Source organism: Crocodylus siamensis, chromosome 13 (genome assembly GCF_052110815.1).
Source record: "Crocodylus siamensis isolate JL-2025a chromosome 13, ASM5211081v1, whole genome shotgun sequence".
Taxonomy (NCBI): Eukaryota; Metazoa; Chordata; order Crocodylia; family Crocodylidae; genus Crocodylus; species Crocodylus siamensis.
In genome coordinates, this window is record NC_143407.1 from 24,887,816 (window position 1) to 24,914,409 (window position 26,594).

Consider the following 26,594-nt stretch of genomic DNA (forward strand, 5'->3'; position numbering starts at 1 on the left):
TTTGTCGGCGATGACACTGGAGCCTTAGGGGGTGGCACTGGAGGGAGGAGGTTTACGCGCGTGGGGTGAAGGGAAAAATATGTAAGTATAGAACTGATAAGAAGGAGGGAAAATAGAAGAAGAGCCAGAGAGATTAGAGAGAAGACTGGTAAAAGGCAAGGCTTGTTCTTTTGTAGATGTTGGGTTGAGATACTGTCTGGTCCTAGTCTGCCTAAATTGTTTAAAGGATGCATTAGAAGCTTTAATGAGGATGGCAGGATGGTGTCTGGAAGGGTTAAGATCATGGTCCTTCAGCTGTGGGGTACTAGTTTGAATCCACTTTTGTGTCCTTTTGAGAAGGAATATAATGTCAGTGACACAAAGGGTTGGGAGGATTGGCTATCTAGGTTTTTTATTAGCTTTCCACATTTTCCCTTTGCTCTGTCCAGCTGAACTGCAAGATTAACCTCTTCCTCGGGCTTCACTTTGAAATTATTGGAAAGCCTTACAATTGGAGAGGGGTCAGGGTAAGGAAGATATTGTTCAATAAATGACCTGTAAGCAGAGGTACGGGGAGGTTTCAGGTCTTTGATTTGGGAGTCAGACTTGGCCACAGTTCAGCTGTATGCGGCTCAGAGGCCATTTTAATTCAGTCCAACAATGCCCTTCCTGAGCTGGGATGGGCTAAGATGGGGGAAACATCCTGAATATTTTTCTCTGAAGCTGAAAAGCCAGGAGGATGCGCAGTGGTCAAAAGTAGCTTTTTAAAAAACCTCTCAACATTTCAAAGTCATGTCATTTTGCATGGTTCACATCTCACGCTAGCTGTCCAGCACCTTTCATTTGCTCAGTGGAGTAACTCTGAATCCCGAAGTGTGGCAATATGCAGATGTAGGGGAGATGGGAGTACCTGCAGACTTTTGAGATGGGAACCAAAGCTTGCGAGTGGATTGTCCAGATCTTGGCCTCCTATGATTTCGGTAGAACGGTGTCATAGAAAACGGGGCTGAAGGAGACCTTCAGAGGTCCTCTAGTTCAGGAGTAGCCAACCTGTGCCCCATGTGTCACAAGTGGCACAGGTAGCCACTGTGTGTAGCATGTGGCAGGCCAGGGCCAGGAAAGGCAGCATGCTGGCAGACAGGGCAGGGAGCAGAAAGCAGAGCAGCAGACAGGACAGGGAGCATCCTAGTGCTAGCATGCAAATGTGACGCTCTTGACTTCATCGTTGGCTTTATGAATGCAGCCGATCAGGCAGGGGAAGGGGATTGAAGTGGCACTCGGAGGTGGGGGGGAATAAAACTAATTTGTGACGTGGTTGCCGGGAAGGTCGGCCCCCACTGATGTAGTCCATTCCCCCAAGCCATGGTCACCTCACTCTAGCTACCAGGTGTATGCTCTCCCTTGGTATCAGTTCCCCTTATGAGATGGCTATATCAAAACAGTAGCTGTTCTCTGGACTTCAGCCTAGTCATAGTGACTGCAAGAGTGATGCTAAAGCCTTGACATACTCAGCTGTCCATGGCTCGCAGATCTTGGAGCACTTTATAAAAAGCAATTGTGCAGAAATGCAAATTGAGGCAGTGCGAGCTATAGGGACTGGTTGCAGAAGGAGTCAAGGAAGAAACAGAGCCGAGCTTCTGTGAAAAGATCTCGGGGTCCTCTCGTACCTTTTTCACTGGGCCACAATCCCTTCCTCCTTACAGAGCCTGCCCTTTCAGTTTTCCTGGGCATCCCATTTCCTTTTGTTCCAAGGTGACCCAGCCGAGAGTTCATCTGAATGGCTGATGGAAACAGATGCCTATATTTTGATGAGACCAACCACTTCATGGGCTCGTGCAACCTGCCAGCTGGCTCTTTGTTAATAGAGGTAGATGTAGAGATAGATGCATTGTAGGTTTATCAGGGCTGATGAATTTTCTGGGCTTGCCACATAGCCACATTCCCATACACCTGCCAAATGACAAGAAGTTCAACACCTGGATCTAGTGCTAGCATGCAAATGTGACAGTTTTGGGTGCTCCTTATTGGATTTATTCATGTTGTCCCCAAGTCCCTCAGGCACAGTGGGAGCAAGGGAGCTCTGAGTGTCGCGGGACAGCTCTGTCAATTTGGCTCAGAGGATAGGATTGTCCGGAGGGATGTTTCCATGCTTTATGGAAAGGCCACCAGAGTAAGTCGTGGCAAAAACAATGAAATATTGGAACAAATTGCTTTAGAGGACATGCTGTTATTCCTGGGTTTTGGTGTCTTAAGATGAATTTACTCTTCAGAGTTTTACAAATTATAATGTTTCTAGTGATTTATTTAGTTATTTTGCGGGAATAGGGTATTCCCTTCTCTCTGCAGTTGCTCCTTTCTCTCTAACATGGGTGCAGAGTCCAGAGATGTCCTTATACCGGAGGAGTTGAGCGTTCCCTTCTCTGGGTGAGGATAGCAATGCTGCTGATATAACTGCATCTTTGGTGGCTGGGAACTGGGGTTTATTACCTCTTTAATAGTTAAGCTGTGACCTTCTGGTGTAGATTTCTGCAGAGCGCTGAGAGCAACTGGAGGAGTTTGCCAGCTTCTGTGCTGGCTGCGCAGTAAGCCCCTGGCTCTGGGGTCCTCATTGCAAGAAATGTGACTTGGCATCTCAATTGTATTAAAAGTCTTAACAAAGTAAAGGCAACCTTTCAACAAAGTGAAGCTCCTAATATGATATTAACCTAAACTAAGAGTAAAGCAGCATGTTCATTCAGGCAGTAGCAAATCATGCTCCCATCATCAGAGAGTTTAATTCCAATCAACAGGCTGCTTAATTCCACTCTACTGCTGAAACTAAGGAGACAAAATTATCTATTTTACTACATTTTAAGAAGTCTAAAAAGATGGCTGCTATAAATCCAAACAGGAAAGAAATTATGCTGAAGTTAATCAAGCTCATTTTGACTTATTGCCTTAACATTGACCCTGAATTATTATCGGGTGCCTGGACCATAACCGCAGAGACTCGGATGAAACTTCTGTGTGCAACTTCATCGTTTGTGTAGTGCCCGACCCTTTCCACCCCCCACCAACTAATATATTCCAGTCAAACGTTAACCGGTCTTTCTTGATCAGCAAAAGTCTGACGGCTCTTAATTACCCATAATGACCATGCAAGCTTCTGAAGATTTTCACTTGTGCAACACAGAGCATATTTTAATAAGAAATCTTTTTGGAGGTGTTCAGGCCTGGCAGCGTTTCTTTCAGGGGTTATTCATCTTGTGGTCTTTAGTTGCTCACGTACATCTATGTGCATATATCTGTACTAGTTACGCAGCCTGTCATTCGCCATACGTTCATCCGCAAAATTAAAAGCGCGTACACTAGTTTCTTCCTGACTAGTTGAGAAGAGGCAATTACAGTAACATTCCTGTTTTGATCGCACAGGCTCTAAAGAAGCTTATTTCCCTCCAAATATAATCTATTGAGATGAATCCCCTTCGAAATGTTAGTAATTTTACATTTTCTATGAGGTCTGTGTATCCATCTGAGAGAGTCTGACATCACAGATACCCAAGTCAACCTGTAGGAGTGTCCAGTGTTAAGAAAGAGGACCTGCCCAGTCCAGCACAGACTTTACTGGTGGTGTCCAAAATACATGCATAGCACATTGCACGGTTGATTTCTTTCCCAGGCCAAGTGTAAGCTTTAAAAAGTCTTTTTTGCTGCCATTGCTGTCAGTTATGGATGTGATACTTTTCCTCCCTCCAAGAAACTAACCTGGTTATTCAGGTATCCTATGCAGGCAAAACAGCCTGTTGCTGGTATAGCTTATTTTGCTCAATGAATTGGCCTAAGCCATAGTAGGAGGAGGGGGCACAATGGGGGAGCAGTTGAGGTGTCTCACTGTGGCTCAGCAAGTGTGCATTTGAGCAAAGTCTGCCTCCTGGGCTGGATTGGGCTCGTGGCAGACTCCACTTCCAGCAGCCCCTGCCCACATCGCTCTGGCCATCTCTGTGAAACCTCAGGAGCGGCAGGGCTGTGATGACCCCGTGCTCCCTGGGTCTCCACTGAGACTGGCCCAAGTGCTACTGGCACGACTGGGTGGGGAGCTGCTCCAGGGTCAAGGCCAGGATCTTGCAGCAGTGACAGTGCAGGCTGGAGACGGGGCAGACCTGCAATCCCCTGCCCGCACACGCTGGGCAGGGGCATGCAGGTAGCGGATCGCAGCTCTGCCCCAGCTCCGGTCCCAGAGCAGCTCCAGGGAGACCCTGGCCCCACACTGTCATGGCCCTGCCGCCCCTGGGGTGGCCTTGGAGACTGGCCAGAGTGACGCCAGCAGGGGCTGCTGCAAGTGCAGCTACTGGCCAGATCCACCGTTTTGCCCACCCCTGGTCCAGACCTCTGCTGAAGACTGTCCCCACTTGAAAGGTTGTAAATGGGTACCTGGCCCTTCTGGCTAGGGAGCGTTTACCAGTATCTAGCAATAGTGACACAGCCACAGAAGCTTTCTAAGGGGAAAAAGACCTAGATATAAGGTAGGTTCAGTGCTGGATTGGACATAATTTCTGTCATCAATTGGTCCCTGCCATTTAGAGGAAGCCAAAACTATCATTCTGTCCATCCATGAGGCATGTAGCCAACTCTGCACTGGAGAGCTCATGGGAAGAGGTCTCCCCTTGGCTCTTGGGGAGATGTCATCGTTGCTGGAGGACCTGAAACAGAGCAGTGTTGTGTTGTGTTGCTAACTTTTTTTTCCCCCCCCCCCCCCACCTTGTGGATCTCATTTTGTATCCCCCTGCCCCTAGTTCCTCCTGGTGCTGGTATGTCCACTTCTAACCTCCAGTGTCTTGGTAACCAACAGGTTGGTGGGACAAAGACGGGAGTCGTGCGCTATGTGGGAGAGACGGACTTTGCCAAAGGAGAGTGGTGCGGAGTGGAACTGGATGAGCCCTTGGGGAAGAACGATGGAGCAGTCGCTGGTACAAGGTACTGACCGCGCTTGCTGCGCTCCAGTTGGACTCTGGTAGGATGTCTGATGTCTACTGCTGTGACACGGGACGGTACAGCCCCCCGGCCCCGGCTAGGGCTGGGCTGACCAGGTAGAGGTAGCGCGTATGCTGTGAGTGTAAGCACAGGAACATCTCGGCTGGATTTCAGGGGAAATATTGTAGCAGTGAGATCTTCCAGGTGCTGAAATAGTTCCCCCAAGGGAAGTTGTGGAAGCCCCATATCCGGAGTATTGTAAAACAGGATCACATGCAGCAGTAGATAACAAAGAATAAGGGGTTGGGGGAAGAGAGAGTGGATGAAAGGAGATGACGGTTGTTTTGGGGATTACTTCCTTGCCCTTTTTTTGGTTTCTGCAATGCTGTGACTTGAAGACCACTTAGTCATATCTTCATTCCATAAAATAAATCTTTCCTTTCCCTTATTCAAGCCACAAATTGTCCTTTCAGCCTTGTAATGAGGGCACGAGATCTTCTGAACATGCCAGGTGTGTCTCTCTTCTTTCTGGGAGCCAGGCTTCTAGCAAGCCCTGAACGAATGGTTGATTTAAGTCTTTTGCTCCAGCCTCTCAGTAATTCTGCAGCACAACATCTGTTTGCAGATGGCACTTGCGACCTCCGAATGTAGAAGGCACATCAGCTGGTTTTTGCGGCAGTGTATTTTTAGCAGGCTGCTGCTGGGCAAAGTTGAAAGGATCAAAAGGATCAGCTGGGGATCTGGTGGACCTGAAAGCAATTTATGAATTTTTTCCAAACTACATTCACCTTTCGCATGCAGGGGTTTGGGTCAGATGACCTTTTATGATCTGTAAAACCAAGTAGGACCGTCTGAGACTGTTGGTGGGGCGTGTTTTGTTCATGCTTCACATCGGGGTGGGAACGATCCTCAGATTGTGAGTTAGCCTTGCCGCCTTCAGCTCCCACAGGAGCTCTACTCGTTGCTCCTTTCCCAAAAATACTGCTGGAACCAACAGCTGACAATACTTCAATGGCTCCACTAGTGGGATTAGGAAGTAAGGAAAATTATCTAACCTTTTAAGCCTAAGATAAGGCCTTGATTGCTTGATTTGAATTTTGGGGAAGTTTCAGCTGAGATCTTGGGTGTGTGTAAAATAGTTGGTCTATCTCTAACTTTTCAGGTGTCCCCTAAAGTGCAGCTAGCCAGTGTCCATCCCTGGTCTCGTTCTGTCCGTAGCTGTAAAGAACAGTAGCCGAAGTGGAGACTGATTATGGTAGTAACTAATGTGCTAGTTATAGCAGCAACAGTCTGGTGGAACATTATTATTCCTTCAGGGCTTCATGGAAACGTATAGTAGAGGTTGAAAGTAACTTGAAAAATAGCAGGAAACTGTCAGTAATTCAAGAGGCTTTGATTGCAGGAGTAAGGATAATTTATTTTGCGTCTGTATTTGTGGCCAAGCATAGATCTGTAAAAGAGGAATGACTTGTCCCACTCCCACATGAAGACGTTGCTGCAAACCAGGCAATGACCAGAAAAAGAGGGTTGTAGAGGAGCAAGGAGGGAGAGGCAATGTGCACTTTGCCACCCAGTAGTAGAGTAGCTGCACTTTAAAACTGCTCCCAAATAATGCTGGGAAGGTATAAAGTCAGGGAGGAGAACGCAAGGCGTGTTTGGTCTCCTCTTAGAGCTGGTTGCCAGGGCTCTGGCTCTGCCAGCACCTTTTGGCTGTCTATAAGAGAATTTGCAGGCATTTTTCTGCTTTCTGGGGCTTGGCCTAGCTGCGATCAGGGGCTCGCAATCCACAGCACTTTCTGCTAATGCAGCGTAGCAGCCACACCTCCCTTGCACATCAGCAGTGGACCTGGCACTGGTGGTTTCTCCAGCCATCCTTGCGTTGCCCTCTTCACATCATGGCCACCTGCTGGGTCAGCCCTTGGCGCATGCATCTGACCACCTGATTTTCCATGCCTTAATGTCCTCCATTGTGCAGTGTACAGCCCTTGCAGGCTTTAACGATGAAGCCTCTGGAGAAAAGCCGGCTTGCTAAAAACACACCTTTTGCTTTGCTTCTGGACTATCCAGTCCCTCTGCATTAGCAGCCAGCCCCTTTCGGACGCCTTCCAGGAAACAGCAGCATGCCATCACCACCTTTTTGTTCCTTGTCCTTGCACTTGTCCTACCTGAGTCCTTGGACACGGACAGGAACAATGTGTTTCTCAGCTCTGCTAACTGTTGCCATCTAGTGATCCATCTCGGTCTCTCACCCTGGTTTGTTTTGTGTCGATGCTGGGTGAATTCCTGTTGCTTTTGCAATGAATTAACAGTGCAGAAGCGCCTGCAAATTAGAACAGTGCCTCCATCCGGTGGCCTCACGCGTGTCACGCTGATCTCCAAATGAAAACATGGGTTTGGGACACCAAAGACTACATTGGTCCAGGGTAGGGCCAGAGGGGTGATGTTTCCATCGTAGGAATCTGCCAGTGCAAGAAGAGCCAGGCCTGGGTGGGTGGCTTTGGGAGGGGAGAAGGCAGGTGGAAGTGACTGGGCGCTGCAGTAGGACGTGAGAGCAAAGGGCTCTTGATGCCAAGTACTTGGCTTTCCCTGAGAGAAAGAAAACTTATCCTTTTAATGGGATACATCTTATATGGCTCCAGTTTCTGTAGGCTGTCGGGATTAAGCAGGGGGCAAAGCTGGTGCACGCTGAAACATGTTTAAAGCTATCCTCCCCCAGCAAAACCCAGTGGCAAGAGCAGCCCTTGCCCACCACTGCAGGGCAACACCTGCATTGACAAAGCTGTCCCCATCTGCCACGATGCTGCAGGGGCTGTAGAGCCTACCTCCCTCGGCCTGTGGCAGCGAGTCAAGCCCCAAATCCCCGTGGGAGGGCAGAGCAGTGTGTGCAACGCCAGAGCACATTGGGCCCGTTCTCTCCTCACTTACACTGCTGAAATTCCCCGACCTGCTTCTGGTTTTCTGGGATAACAGGGAAGAATGAGGCCTGTTAGCTTCTGCACTGAGGCATGCCAGCTTTCCATTTTATTTGCCGGCTGTTATGTTGGTGCATCCCTACCGCCTTATTTTACCTTCCTCTGCCTTTGTCCTTGTTTTTACATGACCCTTAGTAACATTTTGTGAACCCCTGATTTCAGCCTCTCCCTTTCCATGTCACTCCAGTTGCAGTAAAATGCTTTCATAAAGCATTTGCAAATCTTGAGAAATGTTGTACCCCCAATACTAAGGGTTAATATTTGTTTCCTGACCAGTTTCCCTGCAGTTTCCCCTTTAGCAATTTGCAGTCTCCACGGGACACATGCTTAACTTCTGTGAAATTGGCCTCCACTAATGAACATCAAGGGCCTATTAATACTGGAAGTTTGGAGGGTTACTCACTTAACTAGAGGGAAAGAGCCCTTCACTTCACATGCTCATGGTAGTGGATTCAACCCCTGTTGATGACCTGTGGAGGAAAGAGAGGGTATTAATGGCACAGGACTGTAGCTCGGGCCTCGGGTGATTATTTACTGGCTGTTGCTACCAGTGTAGACCCAAGATCAAGCCAGCAGTGTAGTGGTAATGGGCTGTGTCCCCCATTCCCAGCCTTGCGCTTAATCAGCCTGCTGCTGAGCAGGGTTTTGGCTGGTGTGTTCAAGCCCAGTTGATTTTCCACCTTAGTCATCTGATCTGTAATGAAATCAGCCCTCAGCACTACTGCTTTTCCAAGCTCCAGGCCTGTGTTGGCAGCCAGCAGTGGGGCTGGAGCAGTGGTGATGGTTGTGCTGGGTTTTTCATAGTTCTTTTTTTTTTTTAAGATTGTCTTGAAAAGAAATCAGGCTGGAACAGATGCTTGCAAATGAATCACTTTCTCCTCTGGATGGGAGCTGGCTGTTCTTATAGCCTCTCATACACACAGGGATCTGCTGGGGACACACACGTTGCTGCCAACACTTAACAAACCATTACACAAGTGCTAGGCCAATGTTGGAGCAGCTGCTCACATCTGGAGAGAGAGGATATGTTATGCCAAGAATCCTGAACTCGCCATCTGAAGATCAGTTAATGTTAATCTTCATATTGGCCTGGTTTGTTTGCTGCTAGTTCTTATTAACCGGGAAGTATTTTGTGTTTGTGTAGGAGAGCTGGGGTGGGTTGGTTTGTTGTTTTTGCCCCATCCTTTTCTATTTCCCCAGTGGTTTCATCCTCATCATGAGCCATTGGGAAATGACTCTCAAACCAGATGGTATTGTCTGTGTGGCCTGCCGCACTGAAGCCAGGGGACGTGACACGTGGAAGCTGTCTAGTTGTACTTGCTAAGCGGGAGCAGATGAGTGGCAGAGCGATCGTGGCTTTAGCAGATCAGCTTCAAACAAGTCCCTAGTTTCTGGCGATGCGGGGTCCTGGCACTGGCCTTCCAAAAGGAGACCCCAGCTGGGACTTACCTGCTCCTGGGAGTAGGGAAAGGTTCGACTGATGCCCAGCTCCCAGGCTGGTAGTAATTGGAGAAATGAGCTTACTTAATTTGACAATCTCCATTTCTCCCTTCTGTATCTTCTTCGCTATCTCTTTCTAGTTTTCCTAGTTTTTTGATTGTTTTCCTTGTTCTCACTCGTCCTTGCCTTTTATTAATCACATGTGGAAGAGGCAGCAGTGAAACAGAGGCATCTTCTGCCAGCCTGGATTTTTCCATCTTGTTGTTTTGATTTGGAAATTTTAATATTTTGACTCTTTCCCCCTTCTCCCACAATCTCTGCTTTGGAGGAAATTCTCTCTTCATAGCAGAAATAGTTGCATTGTGGTTCAGGTCTGTTCCTTCCAGTGCATGGGTCTCAGCTCTGCTGCCTCGCTGTAGATCAGGCCAGGGAATACCTGTAGGGCTTTCCTTTGTCAGTTTAAGGAGAGAGCACACGTGCTACATCATTTTTGCTTTTAGAGACTTGGTGCTGCCCTGGCTAACAGACGGGCCTCCTAGAATGCCCCTCTTTCCTGGCAGCTCATCCAAGTGCACAGGAGCCTGAATGCTAACTGCCACCCAACCCATTGCAATCATCACGTTTCCCTGTCTGAGTAGTATCTCGGGGGACTTTGGGGGGGGAGAAGGGACGTCCCTAATGCTGTGCTCTACAGTCTGATGCAAAGCTCTTGGAAATCAATAGGAAGAAGCCAAATGACTTCAAAATCTCTTCTAAACCAAGCTCTTGAAGACTTGCTTATGGTGAGTTAGGAGAGGTGCACCTGCTTCTGCAAGGGTATGGGGTAGCTGGGGTTTGTAGAGGTGAGAAGAGCCTGATTTATATTTTAAGTTAACAACTCTTCTGTGACCAGGACACAGTGAAACACTATTCAAGTTGACGAGATGGGCCTGAGGGTGCAGGATGCTAGGGTTTGTTCTGTGGTGGGCAAAGGGAAAGGAGTCTCACTGGGCAGGAGTTGGCTAAGTTTGAAGTGAAGAGCGGGAAAACGGCTTTGTAGGCCTGATTCAACATGCAGTGCCTTGCTGTGAAATGAAAGCAAGTCTCTGCTCTGGGTTTGTCATGACAGCCTTGTTGCCTATAGAGAAGCAAAAAACTAAGGGGGGGGAAATGGGAATGGGTGTGGGGTGCCTTGCCCTCAAATGATGATGGGGTGGGAGTTGTTGGCTTATTGACCTGGGCTCTTACATGTGCTCGTGTTAAAGGAAATGCCAGGGCTTCTCATCCTTTCCTTCTTCCTCCTCCCCTTGTGGCAGACTGTGATCCGCATCTAACAATGCTGGGCTGGAGTGACGCCTTGCTAAGCTAGTGGAGAGCCAGGGTTTCTTTCAACCCCTTTCCTGAAAACATGGTTTATTAATGCAAGCAAGTTTTAGGGCTCCCTTTCACTCTGCAGCTCTGATCTAGGGGCAAGTTCCTAAATGGTTTTAGCTCTTTCTCAACCTCTTCCACCAGACCCTTCTCTGCTGGATCCAATAATGGAGCAGGGCTGGCTGGACCCCTGACGACCTCGCTGCAACCCCCGTGAAAAACCGGAGCACTGGTTAGCGTTGCTTACACCTAACCAAATCCTTAAGGCACATCTGTCCTTTGCAATTTGTTTTTAAGGTTCAGTTTTTTTATTTTAGATGGCTGGACTGAGCTATCCCTGCCATTCCTGCACTAGTAACACAATCCTGTATTGCTCTGAAAAGCTGCTACGAGGCAAAGACCCATCCTCATTTGCTCTAAAGCTCTATGCCAGTGTGCTGGGAGTGCAAAGGGGCCTTGATGTCAACTCTGTGAAAAAGGGTCTCCGTATAAATGAGACTTGGCCCTGTATATGTTGCTTGCCAGCTTCTCGGCTCACTTATTGTCTCTCTAGCTCATTTAGTGCAGGCAGTAAAATGCATCTGGCTAATGTCATGTCTCTAGCTACAGAGTCAATTGGAAAAATACTCTAGAGGGGAAGGTTTCCACCCAAAAATCCTAACAAACAAATCTGGCCTGGCTTTCATTGACAGTGGAAGTAACATGTTTGTGTTGTTGCAAGCAGGGTCTGAGTGCATGGTGGGATCCACCTGCTTGTATCAGTGCAGTTTTCCCATGTAAGCAAACCTGGATTTGGGGCTTGTTATTCTGGACTAGCTGCTTTTAACCCTTTCCCCTCAAAATACCTGGGAAGGGAAATGTTCCTAACCCCTGGAACCACATTGGAGCACAGCCCTGGGGAGGTGGCCATTCAGGCTGAAGGGATAAGCCAAGGAGCAAAGTTTGTGCATTTCTTTGTTCTCAGTTGAGCATTGGTTTTGCCCAGTCTGAGGAATAGGAGGGCTGCAGCCTTTTCGACTCCCCATCTCGTTCTTTTTCTGTCTCATAACTCCAGGTACTTCCAGTGCCCTCCCAAGTTTGGCCTCTTCGCTCCCATCCACAAAGTGATCCGCATTGGGTTCCCGTCCACCAGCCCTGCCAAAGCGAAGAAGAGCAAGCGGATGGCCATGGGAGTGTCTGCCCTGACCCACAGCCCCAGCAGTTCCTCCATCAGCTCTGTCAGCTCTGTGGCATCCTCTGTTGGGGGCAGACCCAGCCGGAGCGGACTGGTGAGAGAGCCATTCTGCTGTGTGTGCAGCCTGGGAGCCCCCTTCCCCACGCTCCAACCTTGCACAGCGGTAGGGCCGGAGATCAGTGTTTCAGCAAGTGCTGCTGCAATGCCACCATTAGCTGAGAAATGGGGAAGGGTGGGAACACCACACCTGACCTTCAATTCTAATTCCTTCCCACCGGGGTGAGAGTTATGATGCGGGGGGGGACACAGTCACTAACGATCCTCCAGTGCTGTTTGCACCCTAACTCGGATTCACTTGCTGTAGTTGCATCCAGCCTCCTGAAAAAGCCCCCTAGATCGCAGGGGGGTACTAGGTACACCCCCTAGGTTGCAGAGCTCTTTAACTTTCTCTCCGAAACGGATGCGTAGCTGTTCTATTGAACGGCCGCTTCCTTGCAGTGTCAGAGATGGCTCCATGTCATTGCTGAGGGGAAGCAGTTCCCAGGCCTCCTGGACGCAGTGCTTTGGAGTTCCCTTACAAAGATGGGCACCGGGAGGTGCAAGATTTTTATTAAAAGCTCTAGCTGCTGAATTTAGAGGGTAATCAATATCTATTATCATCTCGGCTGTTGGAGGAAGGGGTCATAGAGACATCTGTCCCTGGGAGTGTGTCCAGCTACCCCGGGCTTGTTCTCTAGCTGGGAGCAGAGTCCTTTCAGCTGAGTTCAGTTTGTCTGGAGCGTCTTCAGCTGCAGTCGGGGACAAAACATGTTTGGGAAGAGAGAGAGGATTTTCTCTCTTGTAATTGGGATCTGTCCTGCCCCACCCTACTTCTGTCCCTGGAGAGCTGCCATTCCCATGGCTGTACCGCAGAGCTAGCTTGTCTGCAGGCAGCCTCTGGTTCAGCGGTCTTCATTGTCATTGCGAGAGAGATCCCTGCCCACTGTGTGAACTGGGCAGCTGGAAGCCAAGTGGGGAGGGGAGAGCCCAGCTCTAGACCCTTCAGATCTTGACTTTCCCCTCCAGCTGACAGAGACATCCTCTCGCTACGCCCGGAAAATCTCTGGCACCACGGCCCTGCAGGAGGCACTGAAGGAGAAGCAGCAGCACATCGAGCAGCTGCTGGCTGAGCGTGATCTGGAGAGAGCAGAGGTAGCCAAGGCCACCAGCCACATCTGTGAAGTGGAGAAAGAAATTGCCATCCTGAAGGCCCAGCATGAGCAGGTAAAGTCCTACACTCCCTGTTAGAGAGAGCATCCATCCCGTAGAGCTAATGCTGGTAAAAGGCACAGCACTGATACATAAGCCTTGTATACACTGGGAGAGCTGTGCTTATGCTGATGGGTTGTAAATTCTTGGCCCCAAGAGCACAAAGATGCCATACTCATACCCTGACAATACATCGCTGGCTTGATGCCATCCTTGGTCCTGGCTCCCCATTGTGGACACTAAAGCATGCATCGGGATGAGGGACAGCACATGGCATACACATGAGCTGCGCTTTCGTGCCTGATCAGTATGTCTGAAATTTGAGAGGGTGGGAACTAGTCTACTGAAAAAAAGGAGTTTTTCTCCTTTGGCCGCTTGCTCCATGGGCTCCTGGCTGAACCTGCCGGCAAGCAAATGTGCTGGTATTCTTGGGTTGCTGCCAGATGCTGAACTGGAGGCTTGGAGGTTGTTTCACGTAGGGCGCCGAGTTGAGCATAAACTTTGGAGCCTCATCCTGAGTGAACAATTAAGAAAATAGTGAGGCACCATTTCTGTGGGAGGCTGGACATTTGTGCAGCTGGGGTTTTGTTCATGCGAGTGTTGGGGAAAGGCTGTAAGTTGATAAACTTTCATTTCTGAACTGGATTATGTCCACCCGGGTGTGGGTACTGGCTGTTCCTGCTACGAGTCCTCCTGTTGCTGGATCTTCTGGTGCCCTGTCAGAGCAGGACCAAGGCCATGTGCCCCATCTTCCAAGTCACACATCCCTCATAACATCAGTAACCTGGACTCCACTCGAGCCTCCATTACTTACACCTTTGCTCTCATCGTTCATCCGTCCCGCAGGTCTACGCCCCAACCCTCCCCTTCTCTCCACTCCAGGAAACACTTGCACAAAGTAGTTACCAAACAGTTGTGTGCAACAAGTCTATTAATAAACACCAGAATTTCTTCTCTGATAGTTGACGAGCAGAACAAATGAATAGAGTGATCAGGTAGTACATACAGCTCTTGTTTTGACATATCTGGGCTGGATTTGGCTTGGGGACCTAGTGCTGGGCTTTCAAATAAGCTCAGGAAAAGCTTTACAAAAGGTCCCATTTAGGCACGGAAATGTAGGCCAGTCACTTGGCATCCAGCAGAGTCACCTACGTGCCCCTCTTTTGACATGGACCTGCTGAGCTTCCTGGAAAATCCAGTCTTTAAGGATAAGCATCTTCACAAGGATAACTTTCCAGACCTGTCAACCACCTCAACTATTTAAAACCCATATATTGCAAACATAGTTAATGCTACATGGTCTGCGGGGGGGTTTTCTTGTTTCAGTACGTCACAGAAGCAGACGGGAACCTCCAGCGTGCACGAGCCCTGGTGGATGGGATGCAAAAGGAAAAGTTTGAGCTGTTGAACCAACTGGAAGAGGAAAAAAGGTAGGATAGCAAGGCGCGGAATAGAAAGGGTGTAAGGAGATAAGCAGAGCATGCTGCCCTGGAGGGAGAGGGGAAGGGAGCTATGGGCAAAGCACTGAGGTTACTCCCTCCCATGATGATGATCCAGTTTACATTTAACAGGACCTAGTGCTTCAAAGAATATTATCCATGTTTGATGCTGGATTGAGGATCCGGCGGCAAACAGCAGTGAAAGGATGGATGCAAGTAGCACCCTATGTGGTCTCAGTCTCTTCGTGGGCAGCGACAGGGTGCTTTGGCTCCAGTAGTCTGAACTCCACTGCTGTCGGTGTCCTGATGTGGGCCACAGATGGGCTCTGATGCATTGATATTAAGGGGGGAAAAAAGTTCCTCCAGTGTCTTTGGGGGAAGGGACTATTAAGGATGTGCTGGTTCAGACCAGCACTGCTGCAGAATGAGATCATTCATTGTCAGAAAACATTTATTTGGTTTTCAGTAGGTGAATTAAGTTGCCATTGGCAACAGGGAGGGTGTCTTCCTCAAACACATGAAGATGAGGCTGCTGATGGTACTGTACTGAGTTGGCATGCCAACTGGTGCTCAGGCAGGTTCTGTTGCAATCTAAGGTTCAAATGTCAAGTCTTGGCACAGCAGGCTCTTAATACCTGGAAAGAAGTAGCAAGCGGGCTCCTTTCTTGATCTCGGCACTGGTGGTGCAAGTAGTGAAGGACAAGAGCCTACCAAGATGTTGCACTAGCAACTTCATAACGCAGTGCCCTGAGTGCCATGATTGAGAGAATGGAAAAGGATAATGGAGAATGATGATGTCCTGGGAAGCCCAGGGAGATGGTCACATACTGATTAGGCTTCCAGCATCTTTGTCTCTCCTGCTATGTTTTGGAAGGCAAGTGCTTGCAAGACGAGCCATGTTAGGGCAGTGGGGCTTGAGGAGCTGAGTATGCTGGGAAAGTGCTGAGAAGCGAATGGAGCATCAACTTTGTCCAGTTGCTGCTGGGGCCCGCGCCGACTATGGATGGACGGCCACAAACCTCGCTGGAAGTGTGCAAGTGGTAACTAGTGCAGTAAGAGGGTAGCATCTGATAATTAAAAGCAACCAAAGCAGCCATCCAGACATCAAGAAAGCCATTCTCTCAGATATCAGTGTTCAAGATTAGCGTGTTCCCTGTTGAAAAATGAACAGAAATGCCCCCTGACTTGGGCTAAGCCGTTCTGTGACCTAGAGTGTGTGCAAAGGAAGAGGAAATCCCAGCTGGAGTTCACCCCTGATAACCAAGCACCATCTCTGTCCTGTGTGATGTGCTCCTATACCCAGCCCCATGCATGTACATGAGCTAGTATGAGACAGTCAGGGCTTGATATTGGGGGCACCTGGCTTGTTTGGCGGAGAGCAAAGATCTGCTTGTGTCATCCCAGTGGCTCCTCCATTTATAAAAAGCCTTCTGTGGGAGTATAAAGACATTTCTCTGTGTGTGTGTGTGTGTGTGTGTGTGTGTGTGTGTGTGTGTGTGTTTAATAATTGAAAGGGAAATAGTGACTCACTGTGCCTTTCGTTTGCAAGATGCTCCTACTGACGACAAAATGTTGCTCCCTGCACAAGTCTTCCCAGGTTTCCTGTAGGCGCTCCTTTTCCAAGTTACAGGAGGCAGGAGGTTTTCTAATTCAAGACAGCTGAGTTCCCTCCTAAACAGCAGCAGATGCCTCCTCTAATTAGAAGAGGTTTAGAGAAAAGAAGGTTGTTTATAAAGTTTGATATGTAGAAGGAGAGTTATTTTTATCTGTGGCAGAGAATCACAGAGTCTTTACATCTGGTTCCCAGGGCAACATCCACCACATGTTCTTAAAAACTGTATCAAATGAAAGAACAAAGAAGATCGGATTTACCAAGAGGATTGAAATACAACTGTACAATTAGCGGGGTTATTTTATATTGTAAACCAGCATCTTGTAGAAGAGGGTACCAGGGGTGGTTGGGTATGTTTGCATGCATGCTCACAAGCCTGTGTCTTCGTGTTTGTGTGATACGCCTCTGTCGTTTTTGTGTCTCCTGTGATGATTTTTCTGCCAGTGCGGCTCATCATTGCCCCCAGCAGAGACCATTAAGCATTGCCCATAGCCAGCTGTAAAAGGAGAAACCCTGAATGTCTGCATATTCAGCCACAAATGCTTTGACGCTTGGCACTGGGATTTCCCAGTGCTGGCTTGCAAAATGCAGCAGCAGCAGCTAGTTGCCCAAGAAGCTGCGCTCAGTCCCAGCATGCCAGCACATTCAAGCCAAAATGTCTGGCTGCTCCTTCAGTGCCTCCAGTATCCATGTGTGGATGCAGAGCAGCCGCGTTCCCTGGAGAAGGGCGATATGGCCCAGTGCTTGCGTCGCCAGGCATGCATATTACAGTAAGAACAGTGTCTGCTTTGCATAAGGTTAATTAAGCAGCCTTGGCCAGTGAATCCCTTCCATGAGAAGTACTTGGCTGGTGCTGAGCAGTTTGTACACGGTTTGCCCACCTCCTCCTGCTCTCAGCCTTTTGTCATGCAGGGCCCTTTTGTGCCAGCTGCGTGGTGATACGATCCCAGTCCCACTGTTGCTGACTCTGGCCTTTTCTCCCCTGTCCCTCTAGGAAAGTGGAGGACCTGCAGTTTCGTGTGGAGGAGGAGTCCATTACCAAGGGTGATCTGGAGGTAATTCACTGCAATGTGCGGGTCTGAAACTCTGCCTGCATTCGACTGTCGTCTTTGGCAATCTCTGCTGCCTTTTGCCCAGCGCTGAGCAAAACGTCTTGCTGTGGGGAGGCTGATGACTCGGTGCAGTGTGTCGCAGGCGCTGAACGCAATAGAAGAAAAAGTTTCTCTCGTATGTTAATTGGGCACTGGGAATCCTAGAGACCCATGCAGCGCTAGAGCATGGTTTCTAAACGCGGCACTCGGTCATGTCACAATACACATGAATTAAGCTGTGCATGTGTGTAAATGCCTTTTAACATATGTATTCTTACTGTAGGCTGGCTTGGCAGTGCAGCCACTATCCCCGCTGCCACTGTTTCCTACCGGGTACTATAAGGCACGTGGTCTTGTATTGCACGAGAGCTGTGATGTTCCAGTTCCTTTCTGGGTACAATGCCACACGTCCTTAGTCCTTCCCAGGAAGTCATCCTCTCACTCAACGTTGTGAGCAAGTGCCCTTTGTGTTTCAGAAGAGCTAGTGGTCCGCGCGTGCGCGGGGATAGCGGCGCTGGCACGTAGCTGTTCGTAACGTGGGTTGCGTGGCTCTAGCAAGGTGACGAGCTGTGGAGGCACAAGCACCTCCTAGTTAAGGATATTATTACATGGGGACTTTAGGCATTATTTGGCAGATGGAGCAACTGTAAGCAAGAGATGCAACATGGAAGTCGGACTCTGCAGGTTGCACAGGGCAGATCTTCTCTTTCAAACACACAAAAGTGCGTACCCTCCAGGCATCCTGCTTCTCCACACATCCTGTGCCCGGAGGAGATCACCTGTAGCAGTGACAGGTTCATTTGTTCACCATGCTTCTTTTAGGCCTTGGTCTCTGTTTTGAGCAAGTATAGTATATAGGGCTGCTCTCCTCTGCCAGTCAGTTTATTGAAGAAGAGTCTTCCAGAATTTTTGCGTTTTGTAGGTAGCAGTTATTGTTGTCATTCAGTCTGAGTTGTAAAGATCAGTGATGAACTTCCTTAAATTTCAGGGATGCTCTGCATTTAGGCATTTTTTGGTCTAGCCTAATTACAGCGGAAGAAAGCAATGGGTATGATGTAAGAGTTGATGCAAGCTTTCATTTTAGCCTTGATTTGAAGCCATGTTTAAGGTCATGAAGGTCATTTCAGTTTCTTCCCTTTGTTTTTTATGGGGGGGGGGGGGGGTTATGTACCCCTACGTGAAAACCATAAAAACTGGCTATTGGCAGAGTTCATGGAAGAGGGAGCGAGGCTACTCATGCAATGTTTTGCAGAAGTACCGATGTTCAGAACCTGGTATGGGACCTATTTTGTTGCAAAATTCCTAGAATAGTTTTGAAGCTGGTCAGCAAAGGATCCCGTGTTTAGGATATATATTCCTGACTCTGTGGGGAGCAGGGAGGTATACTGGTACCATAAGCAAAATGGACTGAGAGTTACTAGTGGAGGTAATTTTGATGATCTGTATATATATAGATAGATATAGATATAGATAGATATAGATATAGATATAGATATAGATAGATATAGATATAGATAGATATAGATATAGATAGATATAGATATATAGATAGATATAGATAGAGATAGATATAGATATATAGATAGATATAGATAGAGATATATAGAGATATATAGATATAGATAGAGATATATATATCTATGAATGTTCATTTAGAGACATTGGGCTATATTACCAGTGTAAATTCATAGTAACTCCATTGAAAATAATGGAGTCATTCAGAATTAATAGCACTGTTTATGGAATCAGGAGCTGGCCCAAGTTTCAGGAAGGGGAAGGGGAGGAGAGATTCAACAAGATGACCGTCTTCCCCACCTTTTCCATAATAAATATCCAGCCTACTTCTTTCCTTTACTAGATTCTTTCTTGGTAGGGCTTCGAGGCTTGTTTTCGGGAACTCATCTGTAGTCAAAGAAACCAGACAAAATCTGAAGTGTCCTAAATATAACTGGCTGCCCTGATTTTTTTTTTTTTTTCTCTTTACTGTGTTTGAAAAGGTGAAATAATATTTTCCAGATTTGTCCAACCTGAAACGTCCTCCTTTCCCAGAAGCAGAGCCACCAAAAAAACAGAAAAAAGAAAAAGGAAACATAAGATAAAGCAAACCCCTCAGTTTAGCTTTGACATGGGTGTGGGGAAAGCCAATAACAAAGTAGCAAGCAAAGAACAGGACGTTGCCTAGAAGAATTTGAATAATAATATAGTCCCAGTGGTGCTGGTGGATCAACGTTGCTTCAATAAAATAATATTTTTGAGAGTTAAAAATACGACAGCTGATGTTTGCATGTGTTTATTTTCCCATTTCTGTATGGGGAATTTACATGATATTATCGGTGGCCATTGCTGATGTGTTTTCATTAACTGTGCTACCGATTTAATGAACGAGTGTTTGGTCATTAAATGGGGCATTGAACCAAAAGTCCGGGGTCCTAGTCATGGCTGTGGCAAAGAAGTTGGGTAAGTGGCTTAATCTTTCTGTTCCTCATTTTACCCAACTGTATAATGGGCATAATTACACTTTACACTTCCCTTACCTTACAGGACTATTGTGAGATGATTCAAGTTTGAAAATCATTTTGAAATCCTTAGGTAATGGTGCTGTGTAAATGCAAAGCACTGAAATACTTTGGCGTTAAATTTCCCTGATTTAAAGAAGTTTCTGGTATTTTCAGTATGCTTTGTATAGTGGAACCTGCACTGGTCAACTCCAGCACAGTTCAAATGCTCTGTTCATAGCAGAAGATGAATGAGATTTTCCAAGTCGTTCCCAGCACATGGCAGCGTGCAGCTAGCCATTGTGCCGAGAGAAGCACTCGAATTGACCGTCTTGCAGAGATCTAGCAGAAAATCTTTGTGTCGTCACTTGATCCCCTTTAAGATAAACCTTACTGGGACACAAACCTTGGGACTCTGCTCTGGGTGAATTTTGGCTACTAGAAGCATCCAACTTGAGGCCTGAATTCAGGAAAGCATGTAAGCACTCCTCTGGGATAGAGAGGTGCCGTCCTGAATTGGGGCTGATCAGAGAGTCCGCTGGATCCTAAATGGCCACCACAGGTACCATGTAAAATCCCTTAGTAACTGATTTTTGTTTGGATGAGTTTTCCTGCCTGTTGAGACCTTTATTTTCTTTCTGTTGTGAACTGCCTTTCTTTGTCTTGTACTGAAGATGATGTTGCAGCCTTTTCTCTCTCTCTCTCTCTCTCTCTCTCTCTCTCCCTTTCTTTTTTCTGCTCTTTCTCCCATGTTGTTCTTTTTTCCCTATGTGTGACCAGACTCAGACGCAGTTGGAGCATGCCCGAATACGGGAGCTCGAGCAGAGCCTGCTGTTTGAGAAGGCACAGGCTGAAAAACTCCTCAGAGAATTAGAGGATACCAGGGTAATCCCAGCCCCACTTACCCTGCCTGCAGAACAACGTGCTTGCCAGCTGCATTGATGCCAGCAGTGCCTTGCTTTGGATTTGGTTTATTTTTGTTTTCTGTTGGTTTTGGTTTGAGTTTGGGCTTCCATGGTTTTTATTTTATTTTATTTTATTTTTTATTTTATTTGCTCTCCCTTCTGGAAACAGTAGCCCCATATAATTTTCCCCTCCGCTTCTTGTGTGGTGACTCGTTTTGGAGACTTGAGTTGGCTTCTCAGCCCCATGGCACCATTTGACACATGAGCTCTTCACTGTTCGCTGTTGGATTAACATGGCCATATAAATAACCATAATTAAACCCTGCCTGATTCATTTTTCTGCTTCCAGAGGTTTCTTTTGTGCTACAGTAGGAAATAACAGCATTCCATTCATCATTTCCAGCATCCTTCTTCCTGTTGTGGGTGCTGCAATTTGAGATAAAAAACCAAAACCAAGTGGAATTGCTCCTTAGGTTTTAAGAAACAGTCACGGTCACTGGGATTGGTTAGACTCTGCTCGTGAAGGCAGGAGATGCCTTTAGAGGAGTGATACACCAGGCCTTCCCGGAAGCTTATCTGGAAAGGGTGTGATGTAGCAGGGAGAGTGGTTGACTTCTTTTTTTTTTTGTTTTGTTTTTAAATGAGTGGATTTGTCATTTCTGAAGTTATGAGAATCACCAAAGAAAATAATCAAGACAAGGATTTTCCCAGCTGGCCAAAGGGATTGGAGCACCCAGTCTGTATTTAAATGGGTGGGAATGGGTTGTCTAGATTTGCTAGGTGAATTCAAAACACTTCATCGATTAGAAATGGAGTTGATGGATTTAAGCTTTGATGCTAGCTGAGGAAATGCTGTAGGTCCACTTGTTTGGTTGGTGTTCTTATTAAACACTTTCTTCCGATCAGTCCTCCTGTCATAGGCCCGTAGCCCTTGCAACTCCACGCAGGCCTCCTCCATGATCTGCAGAGCAGAAAGGTTGAAGTAGGTAGCCAAGAAGCTGCTCAGAAGCTCATCCATGGCCAGCTGTTTGTCTTCACATCCTCAAGCCTTCTACCTTATTTTAATTTGCTAATAAATCCTAACAAGTCTTCATGCATAGAAGCCCCTTTCTTTTTACACCAGGGTACATCAGCTCGGCTCAGGGAGTTGTAAGCTCAGAACTGCTGAGCAATAAAGGCAATATGCGTGATGCACATGATCCTGGCTTTAATACCTACAATATTTCTGAGTGCACAGTACTATTTCCTTTGCGTGTCATTTGGCAAGCAGCCCAGTACAGAAATATAATGGAATTTCAGGACGTTATTTCTAATAAATTGCTGTCGCTTTCAGGGAGCTAATATTGCAGCAGTCATTTTAAAGAGGCGTGTTGTTTCTTGTGAAAACCGGCAAGTCGGGTTGGAAGCAAGAATAAAAATTGGCAGAAAGATCTTGCCACGAGGAAGTCTCGGCAGTAATTACCCTGGTGTAAAAATTGGAATTGGATTGGGGATGTAGTTTTTCTTTCTTAAACTTTGACTAATGTGCTTGGGACTTACTGTAGACAGGAAACAGCAAAGAAAGGTGGAAAATGAACTGTCACGTCTCTTCCTTATTGTTTCAGTTGACCACCGTGGAAGAGAAGTCGCGAATCCTGCAGCTGGAGGAAGAGTTAAGTCTCAGGCACAGTGAAGTGGAGGAGCTGAGACAGTGTCTAAAGAACTCCCATCAGGCCGAGACTCCTGAGCACAACCTTGGCTTGCATTCGGAGGCTCTTCGTTTGCGAGACCAACTGCTGTCTGCTAACAAAGAGCACCAAAAAGAGAGCAGTCAGCTGAAGGAGAAGTATGAGAAGACCCTGAAGAAATACCAGCAGGAGATGGAGAAGCTGAAAGCCATGAATGAAAAATACTCCCAGGAAATAGTTGACCTAAAACATAAAGTTCAACAAGCCACCAATGAGAATATGGGGCTGATGGACAACTGGAAGTCCAAGCTGGACACCTTGGCTTCTGACCATCAGAAGTCCCTGGAGGATTTCAAAGCCACCCTCAACACGGGGTCTGAAACCCAGCACAGAGAGATAGTAGAGCTGAAAGCCGTGGTAGAGAGCATAAAGATGGAGCACCAGCTTGAGCTAGAGAACCTTAAAGCCAAGCATGATATTGAGACTGCTGTTCACATAAAGGAGAAAGAAAGTCTGAAGCTGAAGCTGCAGGAGGCCAGGGATGAAATGGAAAAAAGCAACAATGACTGGAAGTTGCAGCTGGAAATCAAAACCAACCAGCACCTTATAGAACTTCAGGACGTGAAGGACAAGCACCGCGATGCCGACCTGAGAGCGCACGAACTGGAGAAGCTACACGGTGAATATAAAGACCAGACGCAAGCGATAGCTTTCTTGAAAGAGCAGATTTCTCTGGCTGAGAAGAAGATGTTAGACTATGAGACGCTACAGAAAACAGAGGCCCAGAGTAAGCAGGAGATCCAAAGGCTCCAGGAAAAAGTGCTCGTCTTGGAGAACAAACTGCAGTCCATGGAGGCCCTGCATCCTTCTCAGCATGCAAATGTATGGGTTCGGTTATTCTGCTTGTGTTGTCTCATCCACGCTGGTTTTTTCTCCTCGAATCAGCCTTCATTCTCTTGGGCTTCTAGGCTTCGAAGCAGCTTATTATTTTTAGCATCCATCAGTTTCTCCAATTATTTTTCTGAATGGAGCCTCAGTACTGCACGTCTGTTTCCCCTGCCAGGAAGACAAGAGAGCAGGTTTCAATGCAGGCCTAGAATTAGAAGGAAAAGGAGATGAAAGGCAGCTTGAGTTTTCAAGCTGAATTGGTTTTATTCTTTAGCACTGACAGTAGTGCAGTTGCTGAGGGGCTCTGGGCAGGAGAGTCTCATCCCAATCAAGTAGCATTCTTGGCTAATGAGATACTTCAACAATACAGCTGTTTCCAGAGTGCTACAGCAACCTATCACATTACCGGAGAGGCCCACTCTGGGTGTGGGGGGGGGGGGGAAGGGAGCAGGAGGAAGAGGCATTTCCTGCAAAAGAAACGGAGCTTGTTGCCTAGCTCATGCCGTAAGTGGGAGCACTTGAGAGGGGATTCTGTTGGGACTCATCTTGGGTAGCTCATTTAGCAGACGAATGCCAGCAGTCCTGAGCAGACAAAGCTGAGGTCTTTCCCGTGCTCTCTCTATAAGTACATCAGCCAAGGAAGTACTGAGTGATCAGCATGGAGGGTTTAAATGTAGTGTGAGTTTCTGTGCCCACGCTGGAAGCTTGCCCATGGCACCCCGTGACCATTCTCATGCCGCAGACTCAATGGGCGCCATCGGGGAGGAAGTATGATGTGCGGTTAAAGTGGAGGGCTTGAGAATGGGTCGCTCTAGCTCTAGCCCTGGCTGTCACGGGTTTGCTCTGTAGGTTGGGAAGGTCCGCTTAATCGGCCAGGTAAAATAGGAACGTTGGTAAGTCCTGGCCGGGCAGGCGTGTTTACAAAGGAAGGTTATCGTGGAGCTGAAGGAGCAGTCTCGTGTTGGTGGGAGGGGAAGGGAAGTCAGCCAGCCAAGAAAAGTGGCGCACACAACAAAATGCCCGTCCCAAAGGTGACTCATCTGATTACAAATGGTCATTGAAAGCCAGACTGTAACTATAACCATCATTATCATGGAGGGGTCAGCTGTCATATCCAAGCTTATTATAGGTCTTTTCCAGAGGCTTTGCAGCTATTATACCCTGCTTTCTGTCGCACGCTACCACCCCATCCTTATGAGATGACATAAGGATTTGTCTGCAACTTGCTCGCCTCATTCATACTGGGGAATGGAAAAATTGCTGCACAGTCGCTGTGAATTTGTATCCCTTGCCTGTACGTTAGCTTTGTACCAGACGCTACATGAAAAGAACATTTATAGCAAGAGAGATTTCCTGGCCCCTTGGAATACGAGAGACCAAAGCAAGTCTGGAAATATGTGGTTTGCTTGAGAGCATTGGTTTGAAAAATACACTCCTGGAATCTCAAGACTGTTCCCAAACCAAGGTTTCAGTCATGTAAACATTTATGCATGAGCTTAACTTTACTGTTCCCAAGTAATTTCCTTGATTTTTGATCATGATAGTAAAATTAAGGGCATTGACAGGATTGGGCTTGGTGTTGCAATTAAAATTATGTTTATCCGCTAGGAAGGAAAGGAGAGAAGCAAAGAAGGTGGAAGGAATTTTAAGTGTCGATGGCATGTCCAACATGCGTCCTTTTATCCTAGTTGGTCACAAGCTCCGAGTACAGGTCCCCTAAGAAAGCATAGTGGGTTTATTACTACAGCATGTCAGCGCAGAGTGGAAGAGATCCAGAGAAGAGTAAATGCAAAGGAAGAACTAAAAACCAATCCCCCCTCCTACTAAAATCAATGGACAACTCCAGGGCTAGGGACAGAAATTACACACAAACCAGTTTAAGTGATCGGAAACTAGTTTAAACCTGTAATGGAACGGACGTTCAGTGCACATAAACCAGTTTCAAAATGGCCAGAACCAGCTTGAGATCAACCTGGTTGAATGTAGTATCAGACTGATTGAGCTCAAACTGGTTTATGCAACTTCTGTCCCAGAACCCTTCCTGGTGTAAGTTAAACCACAGTCCCCCAGCATCCCAGCATGCTCTCCGGGCTGTTCTCTCTGCTCCACTCAACCAGGGAGCATGAGCCACTTCCTGGTGGGGAGGCAGCGAGTGGGGGTCAGAGCTGCTATGGACTGTGCTGGGCAGACGGCAGCTCTGGGGCGTGGAAGGGGCCACAGCCCCCCTAGCGCCACCGCTGCTCGACCCGTGCAGTCCGTGGCAGCTTTCCCTGACCTGCAGTACGCCCCCCTGCTGGGAGGAGGCTCACGCTCCAGGGCACAGTAAGGGGCTGCCGCCCTGTCGGGGTCATTCCCCTTCACCACTCGAGTGGCAGGGTCGGGGGCCTGGCCAGAGGCAAGGGGGCAGGTAGGGGGGTTATTCCCTCCTCCCTCTGGTGTCTGGTGGAGGAGGCTTATCCTGTTGCTTGCCCTGCACAAGGAGCAAGCGTCAGTAGTCAGACCCTGGCTGTGGTCCCCTGTGTAGAGGGGGGAATTACCCCCCTCTCTGCCCCCTCTGCTCCAGGGGGCCATGCCAGCTGGCATCCGGCCATGCCTCGCAACTGTAGCCGGGAGGGGGGAGCACCCAGCGGACCTTGGCTCTGGTCCGTGCTGGTGGGACAGGGAGGGGGGGATTTAAACCCTTCCATGGCCAGTTCACTCCAAACTACTGCCATGGCTGGCCATGCCCCCCACCCAGCTTCCCTGCAGCTGAGCGCTGCTCTGGCGTCTCCCAGCTCCTGGTCTAAGCCACTGCAGGCATGTGCCTGCATTTTGTGAATGTCTGTTCACTTGCAGATTGGTTCAATGTAGGCAGGTTAGACTAATCTGCAAAGACTGAATCAATTCAGGCTCTGGCTTTTTCAATGCCTGTCCCTAGCCCAAGCATGACAGCACTGGATGCCCTGCAAGCCACTTAAAAATGCCCGGGTAGAAGTGATTAATTGATCAAACAGTTGTTGTCTGGCATCGGCTGAAGCCTTTTCGCCTGCTCAGCCTGAGGGCTGCTGACTCGGGAGTCTGCGGTATGCCATGAACTTCTGCTGGCGGATGTGAGCTCTCCTGTGGCAACACGTTACTTGTCACTGCTACCACCTTCATCAGCCATAGTGTTTGTGGGAATAGCCAAATGCTGGGCAAATGAGTAGACCTGTGCGCAGCGGCAAGTTTTCGCTTTGGATTTGGCTGATTCAGAGGGACAGCGATTCGATTCAGTGATTCAAATCGCTGTCCTGGTTTGATTTGTCCAGTTCGGATCCAAAGATTTAGCGCCAGTTCAGAGACTTGGCCATAGATTAAACAGGCAGCAGTCCTCACTGTGCTGGACGCAGCTACCTCCAGCTGGTA

General features: G+C 47.9%; 1 protein-coding gene across 3 annotated transcripts in view; it reads left to right on the forward strand.

The window, feature by feature from the left end:
* Positions 1–26,594, forward strand: part of CLIP2 (CAP-Gly domain containing linker protein 2) — a 112,009-nt gene that overhangs the window by 69,268 nt on the left and 16,147 nt on the right. For 2 of the 3 annotated variants that reach the window (XM_090025178.1, XM_090025179.1), the window contains exons 4-10: positions 4,808–4,932; positions 11,746–11,959; positions 12,931–13,128; positions 14,440–14,543; positions 17,159–17,219; positions 20,531–20,635; positions 22,260–23,204. In XM_090025178.1, the coding sequence (XP_089881304.1) occupies positions 4,808–4,932; positions 11,746–11,959; positions 12,931–13,128; positions 14,440–14,543; positions 17,159–17,219; positions 20,531–20,635; positions 22,260–23,204 (1,752 nt within the window). The remainder of the gene's footprint in view (positions 1–4,807; positions 4,933–11,745; positions 11,960–12,930; positions 13,129–14,439; positions 14,544–17,158; positions 17,220–20,530; positions 20,636–22,259; positions 23,205–26,594) is intronic. The other variant, XM_090025180.1, reaches the window with a different exon arrangement.